Source organism: Alosa pseudoharengus, unplaced genomic scaffold, assembly GCF_046254945.1.
Source record: "Alosa pseudoharengus isolate Yale_2024_CS ecotype anadromous, Long Island Sound unplaced genomic scaffold, YU_APseudo_1.1 YU_APseudo_1.1_scf_24, whole genome shotgun sequence".
NCBI lineage: Eukaryota > Metazoa > Chordata > Actinopteri > Clupeiformes > Clupeidae > Alosa > Alosa pseudoharengus.
The window spans coordinates 32,863,122-32,879,199 of NW_027468689.1; the positions used below are offsets into that span (position 1 = coordinate 32,863,122).

Here is a 16,078-nt window from a genome sequence, read left to right on the forward strand (position 1 = left end):
GGGGCGGCAACAAGCATGCATTTAAAAATCTCACTGCACGCAATTGGATAACACTAGACCATGTTTACTCTGAATGATTTTGGACTTCGCCGCAATCGGATAACACTACGACCAATGTGTACTGTCCTCCCACGTTGCAGCGCTGTCTTCATCAGTTTAGCTGGTTCCCGGAATGTTGGGGTAAAAGTAACGTGCATCATTGCTCTTTGCCAGTGTGTCTTGCAGAGACAATTCCATTGTGCTCTCGCGAGAACTCTGGATTTCCAGGGTAAGAAAATAGGCTACAATATGGAAAATGCTTCAAAGTTCCCTTTGAGTCTGATCGGCTCCAAAAATTAATGAGGCTTCCTTAGCCTGTGCTAGTTACCATAGTTAGTATAACTGCTAAAAATGATTAGCTAAGTTAGCTAAGTAACATAGTTAGCATGTTAGCATGCTAGTTAGAATAGTTAGCATAACTACTAAAAATGAAAACATTAGCTAAGTTAACTAAGTTAGGTAACTTGGTTAACATTATTATCCTTGATAACATAGTTAGCATAACTGCTAGCAAACATTAGAGCCATTCCAAATGTCAGTTATCGTCAATTATCTACCTAAATAATTTAACCATTTAAATTATCCACCTATTTAACCGTTCAATCATTCCAACTATATTAAACCTTATCTACCAAGCAAATCATTTAACTATATAAACTATCCACCTATTTAACTGTTCAGTCATTCCAACTATATTAAACCTCATCTACCTAGCAACCAATATAGTTTGTTTTTACTCTGTATGATATTTTACCAATGTGTACTGTCCTCCCACGTTGCAGCGCTGTCTTCATCAGTTTAGCTGGTTCCCGGAATGTTGGGGTAAAAGTAACGTGCATCATTGCTCTTTGCCAGTGTGTCTTGCAGAGACAATTCCATTGTGCTCTCGCGAGAACTCTGGATTTCCAGGGTAAGAAAATAGGCTACAATATGGAAAATGCTTCAAAGTTCCCTTTGAGTCTGATCGGCTCCAAAAATTAATGAGGCTTCCTTAGCCTGTGCTACACCTTTCCAACTAAGTATATATACTTTTTTGATCCCGTGAGGGAAATTTGGTCTGCATTTATCCCAATCCGCGAATTAGTGAAAAGCACACAGTGTACACACAGTGAGGTGAAGCACACACTAATCCCGGCGCAGTGAGCTGCCTGCATCAACAGCGGTGCTCAGGGAGCAGTGAGGGGTTAGGTGCCTTGCTCAAGGGCACTTCAGCCGTGCCTACTGGTCGGGGTTCGAACCAGCAACCCTCCGGTTACAGGTCCGAAGTGCTAACCAGTAGGCCACGGCTGCCCCGGTTGGGACCCCCCCCCCCCCACCCCACATATTCAGATATGACCAAAATGCCCCCCCCCCCCAAAAAACAAAAAAAAGAAAGAAAGAAAAAAACGTTATACTACAGGAGACCAACACCACCATTTGAAATGTAATCAAATGTGAATAACGCACACTGAGTGGTTTGTCCAGGTGGTTTTGTGTTTTTCGTTAGTGGCGTGTACTATCAAAAGCTTCCATTTACTGCACCATACTGCGGTGCTGTAGGGCTGAATTCTCACAAAACTTGTTGGAATGGCAGGTGTTCGGGCCACCTGCATCAACTGCCAGTCTCAGGCTTTAAGCATACAAACTGGCCCTATTAAGACTACACATCCTGTTCAACTGCTTCCTCTGCCAAAAACTGTTTCAAAATAAAAGTCCTCACTGCAATATTTGACTGTTAAACAATTTAAGCCTTTAAACTACTGAACTTTTTAACTGTTCAGCCATTGTAACTGTTACTTGTCATCAACTATGACTCCTACCCACTGTAGCTAGTTAGCATGGTTAACATAGTTAGCATGCTAACATGTTAGCATACTAGCATGTTAGCATGCTAGTTAGCATTTTTAGCAAAACTGCTAAAAATGATTAGCTAAGTTAGCTAAGTCACATGGTTAGCATAGTTAGCATGCTAACATGTTAGCATGCTAGTTAACATTTTTAGCAAAACTGCTAAAAATGATTAGCTAAGTTAGCTAAGTAACATGGTTAGCATAGTTAGCATGCTAGCATGTTAGCATGCTAGTTACCATAGTTAGTATAACTGCTAAAAATGATTAGCTAAGTTAGCTAAGTAACATAGTTAGCATGTTAGCATGCTAGTTAGAATAGTTAGCATAACTACTAAAAATGAAAACATTAGCTAAGTTAACTAAGTTAGGTAACTTGGTTAACATTATTATCCTTGATAACATAGTTAGCATAACTGCTAGCAAACATTAGAGCCATTCCAAATGTCAGTTATCGTCAATTATCTACCTAAATAATTTAACCATTTAAATTATCCACCTATTTAACCGTTCAATCATTCCAACTATATTAAACCTTATCTACCAAGCAAATCATTTAACTATATAAACTATCCACCTATTTAACTGTTCAGTCATTCCAACTATATTAAACCTCATCTACCTAGCAACCAATATAGTTTGTTTTTACTCTGTATGATATTTTACATCATATTTTTTGCATTTTCATGCACTGTATTTCCTTCAGGAAATGCTTTTCTAGTTCAAACTTAACGACTCTACAGTCCACAAATCAGCTTGAATTCTAACACAAACCACATAGCCTAGCCCAGATCTGGGGCCGTATTCACAAAGAATTGTAAGGCTAAAAGTAGCTCCTAAGTGGCGAATTTAGGAGTAACTCCTAAAAATAATGGGCGTGTCACTCCTAACTTTAGGACTCCTAATTTTTTTCACTAAAAGTAATTCACGAAGCATTTTACACCTAAAAGTAGCACCTGGGACAGCTTAAAAGAAGTCGAGAGGACTCCTAACTCACTAAGACCTATTCACAAACAGCTTTTTGTGGCATTTCACGTTGCGATGTTTTGAAATGCGTAGCCTATGCGGCAACAGGAGCTTCCAATCGCGAGGGAACAATTTTGCATTCATAAAAGGGATGCAATAACGCCACCAACAACAACCAAAACTACTCATTGTTGACATGTAAATTAAATGTAACGTTTCATTGTGAATCAAATTCAAATGTTCTCTTTGCAAACGTAGGCATATGGTGACAGATTAATTTAATAATGTTGCAAAGATACTGCATCAATCCTTAGGCCTATGTTTCATTAGGCTACTAGGCTATTTGTTTTGCCTTACACTTTATTCATTTAGGCTAGGCCTTTTTATTCAGTTATTCATCATCTTCCGTCCTTCGCACTATTTTTGTAGCGCACACATTCTCAGACCTGTCACTTGTCACTCATCATCGTAAGGGAGGTGTTTGGAATCATTCCCGCGTTACAATCATCAGCCAATCAAGGTGGTCACTTCAGTCAAGCTTGTGCATGAGTAATGACGTCATCCATAGCAACGAAGACTCACTCTTAGTTTAGGAGTTGTCATTTTTCCTTACTAAGAGTAGGTCTGAAAAGCTTTGTGAATAACTTTTAAGAATACGGCCCCTGATCCCCATTTTTCAATTTCGTTTTCAAAATGATTTATCGTTGTAATTTTATGTTGTGTGTGAGTTAATTAGCCTAGGGTGTGAGCTACATGGAATCTCAACATGTCGGGCTACTATTCTTTAATGTTGTCCTCCTCTGTTGATTTATGAATAAATTTAGCAAAACTATACTCACTATATAAGCTCCACCCAAAGATCATTTTATGTGTATAATTCATCCCTTTTTCTACTTGATAAGACGTTTGCATGTTTTTCTAAAATGGCTGGGACAGAAGACTGCTGCAGAAGACTGTATGCCTGTTAGTAATACCATTAACATCACGGTGGTGTGGACTATTGAACTTCAGTTTGGCTTAGCACATAGAGTATTTAGCGAGTATTTGGCAAGCAGTTTACGTAAGTTATACTGAAAATGATTGGTCATGATTTGAGCAATGAGGATCATCCAAAGGCAAAATACACAGTTAGCCAAGTAAATGAATTTACTAAAGCCAGTACAGAGATAAGCCACAACATAATTTTCCTAGACAGAGGCTTATGCAACATATCACATATAATCTCTGATTAAATGGATCTAAATGAGGCATGTCTCTAATCTTCAATAGCAGCCTTTTTGCAAAATATATTCAAACCAATATACGTAAATCAATAGATGGCTTGTGGAACTTTAATGCACTCATATTCACTGATGTTACACTTCACAATAGAGGCCATTTGCGCACAACATTGTTGTTATATGGTCTCCAAATGACAACTGCATACCTTAGCAATACAAAAGTATTTTGCACCCACCTATTACTGCCTTTGGTGTACATTACTACAGAAATGTGCAATTTGTTAAGCTAATACTATTTCTCATCCAGTATTTTGTTTAGTTGTATTTTCTGCATCTAGACAGCACATAGTAAAGGAAAGGGCAAATGACAAGTGCTTCACTGGATCTTTTCACTGTAATTGAAATTTGACCCAAATGCTGTAAATGGACACAAAGCAGACAAAATCAGTGGTGCCTAAAAGACAAACAGACCTTCAGGACAGCAGCGATGACAAAGATGGACTCGTGCACAAGTGAGACGTCTTGGGAGCCGGAGTCCAGCCGATCCCTCAGGTCCCGGCACGCTTTGGCTCCAGCAGAGCGCCGGAAGATCCCTCTAGTGAATGGAGCCTCCTGGTACAAGAACACCAGGATGTCCTGGATAGAGACACAATAAGGGCAAGGACAGAAAAAAAGAGACAGATATGGAAAGAATGTTGAGATAATTTCAGAAAAGTACACTTTGCAAAGTATACTGCATTATTCTTGAGAGCGGACAGTACATACAATACTCACAAAAAGTTAGGGATATCTGATATCTGGCCTTCGGGTGATATTTAATGTTTCAGTTCAGAAAGTACTGAAACATTGAACTGTCACATGTCACATCCTGACCATGGACTTTTCAAAAGACTGAGGTCCGGCAAACATCTCTGCTGCTACAAGACCAGAACAGAGAGACTGAGGAGGAGCTTCTATCCTCAAGCAATCTGCATCCTGAACACACACAAGACTATATAAACTTTTTTATTTTTTACACACTTGCACATGGACTGTACACACACTGCACTTTTTATTCTCTCTTGCTATTAATTGAAATATTTCTTGATCTTTCTTTCTTCACACTTGCACAGAAAAAGCTAAACACCAAAGAAATTTCACTACATGCTTTACGTTAGCATTGCGATGTATGTGACAAATAAACCTCCTTGTATCCTTGTTGGACATGCGCATTCAAAAGTTTAGAGAGGATCACATTAAGTTCACCTGTAAAGGTTATAATGAATTTTAGGTTCATCCTGAAATTTCACCGAAAGCCAAATATCCCTGACTTTTTGTGATTACTGTATTCTATTCTGTGTCCAACTTTACCATAATTGGCCTTGGCAGAGCATCATCATGGCACACTGCATTGAGTGGCAGACCAAAAAGCTGACCAGGTGCAGAGAAGAGTGGGTTTAGGGGTGGGTCATCCAGCTGATTGGTGGATCCTCTCCAAAAAGCCCAGCTGATGAGGGAACGTCTCCTCTTGTAAGACTTCTGACCAGGCTCTGCTATAGCAGAGTACAGGGAGAAGGGCCCAACAGATAGCAGGAGAAAAGAGTTGACAAAAAAGATGATGACTTGAGTAACTCAACTGAGTACATATTCACTGAACAGCATTCAGAAAAATCTGAGATGTCCATGTCTTAAGTGTTAGACTCAATTACTCAAACAAATCTTTAGTTAAACCAAAACAGTCCTCTCACCCATGAAAGACTGCCCCATGACCACACGACTTGGCTTGAGGATGAATTGGCAATGGTTATCACTCTGGAGCTGATCTAGGAGCAGTTTCACCTGTGTGTCAGTGTGCGTGCTAGCATCTTTGGGGTCGCCCAAACAGGCTGATGGTTTTTGGAGATGACTCATCTGGATGCTAAAAGGGAACTCATGACCTGTTAAAGAAGGGAAATGGTGTGAAAGGGATGTGCTTGTCCCCTGAGGAATTATTTGCTTTTCATCCCACCCTCCCTTAAGAGCACCTTTGAACAGCCCACCCCCCACCCACACCCACACCCACACACACACACACACACACACAGTGGTCATACTACTGACCAGACTCATCTGTTGCTGTTTCTTGCTAACATGTGGCACAGATTGGATAAGTATTATGAACATGGAAAAAGCACAAATGGAAAAAATAGGGATAGGCAAAAGAAAAATCTGAACTCAGCAACAAGCCCTGCAGTGAAACGGCAGCCATAAATGTATGCCTACTGTACGAAACAGCTATATGAATTCTGTGTTCTTTCCCATGGGTTTGAGATAGCAGCCTAGGAGTTGTGTGATTGTTAAGGCTGAGGTGGAGTATGAAGGACACCGACTGTGATCTTACCAATGAGAGGATAGGGGGCATTATCCCTCTTAGAGCTCACCCACAGTTGATAATCCTTCACACTACCCTGCAGGAGCAACAACAGTGACACAGAGGTTTTAGCCTAGTTTCACCATCATAAGCAATTATAATAATAGCAACATGGTAGACTACAAACACAAAGTAGACTGTGTGTGTAGACCCCAGAGTGTAACAAATTATACTACATTGAAGTAACTTTACTTATTAATTAATTAAGTATAAGTATAAGTAAGTATATATACTCTTTTGATCCCGTGAGGGAAATTTGGTCTCTGCATTTATCCCAATCCGTGAATTAGTGAAACACACACAGCACACAGTGTACACACAGTGAGGTGAAGCACACACTAATCCCGGCGCAGTGAGCTGCCTGCATCAACAGCGGCGCTTAGGGAGCAGTGAGGGGTTAGGTGCCTTGCTCAAGGGCACTTCAGCCGTGCCTACTGGTCGGGGTTCGAACCGGCAACCCTCCGGTTACAGGTCCGAAGTGCTAACCAGTAGGCCACGGCATCCCCCACAACAACCATCCCAATTAAAGTATATTCATATTCACCTTTCACATTGTGTGAAACACCTGAAGCTTTTAAAAGAAATAAAAAGCATGCAAATAACAATGGAACAGAAAAGCCAAATAAAAGTCAAATCAACTATTAGTGGGATCAGTCAGAACCAGCAGACTTGGCCACGCCCACCGCCACAGCCAAGTGGGCATGTGAGTGGCACACAAACAACACTCACCACGATGCCAAACTGCTGCAGGGCCAATCGGATGACCTCACTGGCACTGTCAGAGTTGCTAACAGCTAAGGTTTTAGTCTGAAGAGAGAGGAGAGCAGAGCAGAGGGAGTCGGTTAGAGGTGAACATGTGACCCCACGTGCACTTCAGGAGAAGGTTAACCAGAGGTAAGCTTACATATGCACAGTTCCCGATGTCTTTCGCAAACACTTTCAGTGGGATGGTTGTTGGGTTATCCTTCTCTTTCTCTTCTCGCATTTGACTATCATGGAATAGGAGAGGGTTGTGTTTTACTGGAAAATATACTAACATGAAAAGCATATTTTATTGTGTTTAATGCTTTAAAAAGATAACTTGAGGTGCGTGGCATGGCGTTTACCTTTTAATAAGAGACAACCACTTCTCTTTCTGTTCCACGGTGCTGCAAAAGAAAATGTATATATGTATATGATGTGGATCTATTGAGATGTAGCGGTTGACATCATAAACCAGTATTGGCAGGAAAGTTCAGAGCGGCACCAGTCTTTTAAAGGTGCTCTAAGCAATGTTACACGGTTTCTAAGCTAAAACATTTTTTGTCACATACAGCAAACATCCCCTCACCATCTGCTACAGTAGCTGCCTGTGCCCTGAATACACTGTAAAAACGCACAAAAAAAGACCTTCCTCGACACCAACAGATGTTAAAGGGACACCAGGCAACGTTTTCGTGTTAATTAATCATCTTCGTAAGTCAGTATATGATTAAATGACTCATTACGGGGCGAATGAAGGCTCTCTCGCCCGCCCCTACTGCCTGTAGGAAGAATATCCCACTTGCAAGTTCGGTGTATCCTACCCGCCGACCGAAGCAGGATCAGTTTACAGCACAGAGGCAGGCTAACAAAACGCTAGAGATTGTTGCAAACGTGTGTATAATGGCAGAGCCGGCGAAGAAGCAGCGAAAACCCTTGATGGAAGATGCAAAGAAAAGGAAAAGAGCTTCAGACCGAGCGAGGGGGAGTTTCGTAGAGAAAAAGCATCAGGCTTGCCTGGTGTCCCTTTAACCAACACCCCACCTTTCCACCGAGGGTAGCCTATTACTCCACGTTACGAGTCAGCTATCAAGCAAGAGCCAATGTTGATTGTTATGGGCACAGCAATCTACAGCAAAATAACTACATCTACAGCAAAATAAAATAACTAGCCTAATGATGATGAATCTTAGCTTTTTGTGTTTCCATTGAAAATTATAATCGTGCCCCCTGTTTGGTTTATTCAGTAATGAATGTGGCTGCTGTGCTAAACCTGACGACCAGAAAAGGCTAATTTTATATTACTTTGGCCAAAGATGTGACTTTCACAAAAGTCACAAAACATGGAAACTGATCCATATAGAAACTATTAAATACTCTTTGACCATTTTAAATACACGTACCGCCATTAAGACATTTCTAAAACTAGAAATGCAATATTTGACAGCTAAATGCACTGGGACAATGTACTGTAGCACCCAATCAATGAATCGCAGCATAGTGGCCTAATGTAGGCGAATGCATTTTCTCCCCTCGCTGTCCCTTCACGCAGTGTTTTTACATTTCTCTGAAGTCAGAGGTGAAGTCAGATTTTGTGACATGTATATTTATCTAAAATAATTGATTCTTCATACATTGTGTTTTGGTAGTGGGTTAAGTGGTGAGGGGATCCACTAATACATGCTACTGTTCAGAACGTAATTTTTCCTGCTTGTGGGTCAACATTCTGTTTTTGTGACGTAACCACTACATCTCTATACAGTAAAAATACACATAAATGCCATTATTAACATACATATCTTATCAAATAAGGGTATGTAAGCCATGTCTAACTAATGACAAATGTCCAAACACTGAGCCCTTCAACAGAATTGCCCACTGACATGTACTTGATAGCCCTTAATATTCAGTAAGTAAACCATTGTAACATGGTATTTCAGTATTTCAATGACAAAAGAACACTACACAGGAAAAATAGTCTATAGCTTTGGCCTGAGTAGTTGCAACTTCATAAGGAGCTGTTGCTCTGTTAACCTGGATTCGATATACATGATAAAGAACATACTTCCTAGATATGTTGACAATGAGACCACTACTACCTGAAGGTGGCCACAGAGTTGCAGGTGGGCCAGCCCATGACGAAGCTCCTCTCCTGGCTGGTGCTGCCCTCACACACCTCGTCCATACAATTGGCGATCCACATTTGAGACACGTAGGCCTGTGCTTTCATCTTAAAGTGGGTGGATGATCTGAGGTGGAGGCACAACACTCTTACACACTTATTTACACATAACAACATTGCAGTCAAACTCAGTCAAACACATCAAATAAAATAACTCAAACACACATTCCTGTGCACTGAATTTACATTATTAGTGTTTCAAAGAATGCCTACTTCTCTCCCCCTTTGTCATTGTCAGACACACACATTCACACAGTGAAACATTTTGTCACACTCAGTACGTTTACATGCCCAGTTAAGTCAACCTAAAGTTATATCTCGGCTAGGGGATTTGACTGGACACTGTCTCATATCTCTCTGGCTGAGTATAAATGCACTTAAGAGAAATCCATGTATTGACCAAAGTCAGAATGTCTTACTCCGCTACACTAGATGGTAGCCTGTTAGCTTAAAAGGCTGAAGACTGAAGTGTTATCCAGAGACATGTATGTGTGATTACCACAGTCCAGGAGTCCGCTTGACCGTGTACAGCAGTGTTTCCCAAACTTTTTTTCTGGGGACCCACTTTTTAGAAAATGACAGACCCTCGCGACCCATCCCTGCAACCACCAGGTTCTCCAACTTTTCTATGCCTTCCCCAACCATACATTGCTATAGGATCTAGATAGATAGATCCTGCTTTGAACACGGTTGTGTTGCATTTTGAGCACCATCAGCGTGAAAAATTGGAAATGACTACTGAAAAGATACGCGTCGTCATTCGTCAGCATAGTAAGCTGTTCCTGTATTTCTAAAAGAAAATGTTGTAGGCTTCGTTGCGTTGCAGACAAATGGGTCCATAACACTGTGGACGTCAATTCCGATGTAAACAGGAAATAACTCAAATCGTTATATTGCATTGTTGTATTATATTATATTGTATAGTCGTTATATCAGAACAAGAGGCTTTTTGCGCAATAGCCGGAAGAATGCGCCTTTACTTTGGAGTTAGCGAGGTAGAAAACGAGAGGAATAGTGTTTAAAATGTCCATTTAAATTGTAGCCTAATGCACTGTTGTGCATTTTAAATCAGAAATAAGAATGTGAGGAGGTTGCTTTTAACTTTAAAGATTGCATCTACAATCGAAACTATCTACATGCAAATTGAATGGCCTCATGTCCAGTCTATGGATGTCTGCTTTAGTTGACAGCACGGTCACTAGATTTTAATCGGTAAAGTTGAGGAGCTGGTATCTGTTAATGTTCGTGCAAATAGGCGGATTCATGTTCCTTGTAGTTTGCAACTGCGAGGTACATGGCAGGCGCCCCACAGAATGGTTTCATTTTGAGAGGTAGATATCCATGCTCTGGCACCCCCTCTGCGATGCATTCGTCCTATAGTTTCATGCACCAGTTCCATGAGCTTTTATGACAAAACTGTGACTGTGGTAGTTAACAAACTACATCCTAATAGAAAACTTTCCTGGTATCAAATGACAAATGGTATCAGTTAGGCCTATAACACAACATAAATTGTGCTGGCGACCCAAATGAAATCTCCTGCGACCCACCCGTGGGTCGCGACCCAGACTTTGGGAAACACTGGTGTACAGTACATGCAGGAGTTACTCAGGCTAATATCGCATTATTTGAGTGTGTTAGTCCGGCTAAAAGAACTTTGATTATGTCCATTTTCAGTCTGACTAACAGGTTTACATGCATTTAAAAAGTTTGGTTTTGATTGTCATACTAAACATACTGACTGTGCTTTTAGATCATGTGCAGTTCACTGCCAGCCCTCTTCTCTCTATATTTGAACTTAATCCAAATCTCTAAAGCTATGAGAGATCAATGGGGCAGGGGTGTGTGTGTGCTTGTGCAGAAAGGGAGCAAGGGAGTGGAAATCAATGGTTTGGCAAACTCTCACGGTCACACAATATTGACCCTTCTCTCTCTCTCATCTGACACTGCCAGCCTCCATGCGGTACGATGTGTCGTGCACGTGAAAGGGGGCAGCCCTCTCCCTCTTCCACGACACTCGTGACAGCAGATGTAGGTCATCCCAGCCAAAAGCTGACCGGTGAGCGGCAGCGCCCAAATCTACACATGACCTAGCCATCACCACATCCCCCACACCCTCATCCTCCACTCACCACCATCCCCCACTCACTTTTCCTTTCTCTCTACTTCCACTCCACACAGTCCCAAATCCTGTTTCGGGGGAAGAGGACAGTTGTGAGGAACATTGTGTGTGTGTGTGTGTGTGTGTGTGTGTGACAGTCAGAGGCTTTCAGGCAGTGCCTTCAGGCCCGCTACCTAAACACTGCGTGTGTGATAAGCTCACCGGGTTGGGGGCCTCTCTGACTTCATAGGCAGGCGACGGCTTTGATCCCGTGCCGTGCGCAGATCGAGTTAATTAGCCTACTGGGTGGTAATTACCACACTGGGAGCACGCGGGCCAAGAGGAGGCACCATGGGAAGGGGATAAAAGGGGATGTGGACCGCTGATTCCATGAGCACTATCAAGCAGGGGAAGAGAGAGGAGGGTGGAGGTGCTACGGGTATCGCCTCACTTTCCCCTCTTGCGCTCTCTGTTTCTTTATTTTTTCTGGGGCATCTCCTGACTTGATGTCTGTTTGCTTTTCTAATCATAATTCGCCCCTTTTCACTGCTTACAGTTTATGTATATATCTGTTACTTCCCGTCTCCCTCTCTCTCTCTCTCTCTCTCTTTCAATGTCCGTCATCCTTCAATTATCCATCCACTTGGAGGGAGATATTCTATTGTGCGGCCATCCCATGGGGAAACAAACGTTTGGGAGTCCGGGTTAGAATGAAATCACCACTGAAACTCAATTTATATGCACTTCTATCTCTCCTTCTCTCTCTCTTTCTCCCTCCCCCTGTTCATCTCACTTACTTTGCCTTTGTGATGAGGAGAATGTCGTTGAAGAGGAAGAGGTGCCTCTCTTGTGTCTGCAGGCCAGTCTTGAGCTGAGCGTAGGCATGAGCAACAAAGTGGCGCGAGGGCATCAGGTAGGACTGCACCAGCAGGCACGTCTCTGGACTCACTGGCATCAGGCAGTTCTCCCTGGGACATATAGAGTCAGACGGGACAGGGTCACAAATCCATGCAAGTCATGAAACACAGACTGATCTAGCAACATAGCAGTGTTTTTTTTTTACTTTTTTGTGCCACTGCACTAGCCTGGGTGCCAGCCGAACTTAGCCCCGCCCACAACATTTGAGGTTGGGAAGTTCGGTCTGGCATTGCTCCTTTGTGGAGCAACTATGCTCGAATCAGAGCTGTTTGGACCAATCAAATTGGGCTTTACGAAGATGGACAGGTGAGCAACAGTGTCTCGTCTATCACGTCATTTGAGCATGCTTAGGTTGATTTTGTTTGCAAGAAAAACGCTGTGGCTAGAAGGAGACAGATGGCATCTAAGACCCCATATGGAAAAATGCATATTATTTCAATGAGGTTTTATCACTGAAAACGATCATTTCTGAAAACTTTGGCCAAAGTTCATACGTGGGAAAACTCATGGTTTCACTTTCATCAAGGCAAAACAGCGTGTTGAATTGTGACATGTTGTTCCCTCGTTCGTTTGAAATTTCTGATTGGCCAAAGACTCATATTCTGACTAGAATTTTGAACGCCAGGCTACCACTGCACATTTTTGACACCCAAAAAAATCACACTGCACACCAACATCCAAAATGTGACAAAAATGAAACATACAGCGGGGAAAATAAGTATTGAACACATCAACATTTTTTTCAGTTAGTATACTTCCAGTGTGGCTATTCACATTAAATTTTCTCCAGACATTAGTATTAACTTAGATAATCCACACATATTAAAAAATCCAAACATTAATGTCCATACGTAGAGTTATGAGTAAAAAAGTGGAATGCCACAGGTAAAAAGTATTGAACACGCCTACTGGAATTTCTTAAATACTTTGTGGAAAACCCTTTATTTGTAATGAGAGTTCAACGCATTTCCTGTATGACTAAACTAATCAGTTGCAGTATTCAGGTATGATTTTGGCCCATTCTTTTAAACAGATAGTCTTTTAATATTGAAGATTCCAGGGGTCCCACTTGTAAATCCTGATCTTTAGGTAACTTCCAAAATTGTTCAATTGGATTAAAGTCAGGGCCTTGATTTCCTTTCTCTGAAACCAATTGAGAGTTTCCTTTGCTGAATGCTTTAGATCATTGTCCTGCTGGAAGGTCTAGCCACGTCTCATACTCATCGTCCTGGTGGATGGCAAAATTCTCCCAGGAAAAATCGCTCTGTGAAACGTTGTGAAGTCTGCCAGTACTATGAGATGAAAAACAGCCCCACACCTTAATGCCTCCACCTCCAAACCTCACTGTTAGTATGGTATTAGGGTGATGCACAGTGCAATTTCTCCTCCAAATATGGTGTGTAGTATGAAATCCAAAAAGTTAACATTTTATTTCGCCTGACCAGAATACATTCTCTCAGTATTTAATAGGCTTGTCCAAATGTTGTGTAGCAAACTTTCAACGAGTTTTGACATGTTTTTCTTCAGTAATAGAGTCATGCGGGGTGAGCGTGCATAGAGGCCATGGCGGTGGAGTGCACTGGAGCTTTCTCCAAGTGGTCCTTGGCTCTTAGGCTACACTTCTGACTATCCTTCTGACTTCCTGGTCAGAAATCTTGTGAGGAGATCCTGTGCATGGCCGATTGATGATGCAGTGATGTTCCTTCTACTTGCAGATAATGGCTCCAATACTGCTTACTGGATGATTCTTAAGTTTTGAAATGCATCTGTAACCAGTTCCACTGATATGTTTTGCAACAATAATGTTGCAAAGGTCTTGGAAGAGCTCTTTGTTTTTACCCATTATGAAATGTTTCTTGTGTGACACCTTGGTAATGAAAAACCCTTTTATAGCTCATTAATATGTACTAATCCATCTTAAATTAATTTGCACAGATATGAGGGATAATTACTCTCTAACTGCGTATAGATTCCAGCTCGTTCCTGGCCATTCCTTGCCTTGGTGCACTGCTTTTTCTTAGCGTGTTCAATACTTTTTCCCTGTGCTATTCCACTTTTTTGCTCATAACTCTACTTATGGACATTAATGTTTGGATTTTTTATATGTGTGGATTACCTAAGTTAATACTAATGTCTGGTGAAAATTTCAATAGCCAATAGAAAATTTCAATGCAAATAGCCTCACTGGAAGTATACTTACTGAAAAAAATGTTGACGTGTTCAATACTTATTTTCCCCGCTGTATTAGGTAGAGAGGAGCCTGCACACCTTGATAGATTATACTGCAATATTTCTTTCTGTTACAAAAATGAAACATAGCATAGCCTAAAACATCTAACAATATCCAAGATGCAGGTAATAAATGCAGGTCCCTTGTAACCGCCATCATACAAAACCCTTTCAGTGAAATAAACACCTGGAAAATGATATGTAAATAAGATGCTTATAGCTGTCCTATTTATTTATGTTTTGTGCCAAACACAAAATTACACATGTAGCCCTGTTGTTTTTCAACTATAAAAAAGGAACAGACATTGGCTGAGGACCACATCATCCATTTGTTCCAAGGTGAGCAAACTCATCAGGGAGAGGTTAATGTTACTAAACAGCTAGCCTCCATGAAATTGTGTTTGAGCTGTTTTTTTGTCTGTAAATTAACAATAGGATAGGGTATTTCTAAACATTTCATTCCATTGACTGTATACAACCATCAAATACGCTCAACAGGAACAATATGATTATGAATACTTTTTTGACACAATTTAAGATTAATTTTTTTGGACCAATTAAGTTCAATTGGATTATTTTTCCATGGCACACTATGTGTCACAGTGGTTGAAAAAAACAAGAACATAGTGGTTTAGTTACTGTATTTTCCGGACTATAAGTCGCTCCTGAGTATAAGTCGCATTAGTCAAAAAATGCGTCATGAACAGGAAAAAAACATATATAAGTCGCATTTATTTAGAAATGTATTTCACAAAATCCAAAACCAAAAACAGAGACGATGTAACTGGATTATTGAGGCCAAAAAGATTAATGTTAATGAAGACGAAGGAGTGAAGGCAGCCAAGAGGAGGGCAGGAAGGTCATTGCAAAGCAAAAGATTCACTGAAAGAAAATACCATGTGGTACACCAAAAGGTATCTAAAATGCAATCAAGCATTTTGGGCGATGTGGAGTCACAGGCTGGCAGCAGATTAAATGCTCACAAGAGAGAAAAAGATGTAGTTTTAGACGTGACTGAAGCAAGCCAGGCGATAGGCCAGGCCCAACGGTAATTGTAAAGCAATTTACAAAAGATTCACTGAACAAAAATGCTGATATGATACATGAACATTTTGCTAAAAATGTGGAGAATGCAATGCAATCAAGCATTTTGGGCGATGTGGAGTCACAAGCTGGCAGCAGATTAAATGCTCACGATAGAAAAAAAGACGGTTTTAAAAGGACGTGACCGAAGCTGAGGCAAGCCAGGCAATAGGCATATAGGCCCGACGGTAATTGTAAAGCAATTTACAAAAGATTCACTGAACAAAAATGCTTATATGGTACATGAAAATTTAGCTAAAAATGTGGAGAATGCAATGCAATCAAGCATTTTGGACGATGTGGAGAGACAAGCCGGCAGCAGATTAAATGCTCGAGAGAGAAAAATATGCGGTTTTAAAAGGACGTGCAGACCGAAGCTACAGC

General features: G+C 41.1%; 1 protein-coding gene across 2 annotated transcripts in view; it reads right to left on the reverse strand.

Annotated features, from left to right (window-relative positions):
* arhgap20 (Rho GTPase activating protein 20) overlaps positions 1-16,078 on the reverse strand; it is a 44,393-nt gene that overhangs the window by 13,161 nt on the left and 15,154 nt on the right. The window contains exons 3-11 of one of the 2 annotated variants that reach the window (XM_076303762.1): positions 12,262-12,432; positions 9,281-9,430; positions 7,547-7,588; positions 7,345-7,429; positions 7,170-7,247; positions 6,411-6,477; positions 5,779-5,967; positions 5,402-5,580; positions 4,523-4,687 (exon numbers count right to left, since the gene is read on the reverse strand). In XM_076303762.1, the coding sequence (XP_076159877.1) occupies positions 4,523-4,687; positions 5,402-5,580; positions 5,779-5,967; positions 6,411-6,477; positions 7,170-7,247; positions 7,345-7,429; positions 7,547-7,588; positions 9,281-9,430; positions 12,262-12,432 (1,126 nt within the window). Of the gene's footprint in view, positions 1-4,522; positions 4,688-5,401; positions 5,584-5,778; positions 5,968-6,410; positions 6,478-7,169; positions 7,248-7,344; positions 7,430-7,546; positions 7,589-9,280; positions 9,431-12,261; positions 12,433-16,078 lie in introns of both variants that reach the window. The other variant, XM_076303761.1, reaches the window with a different exon arrangement.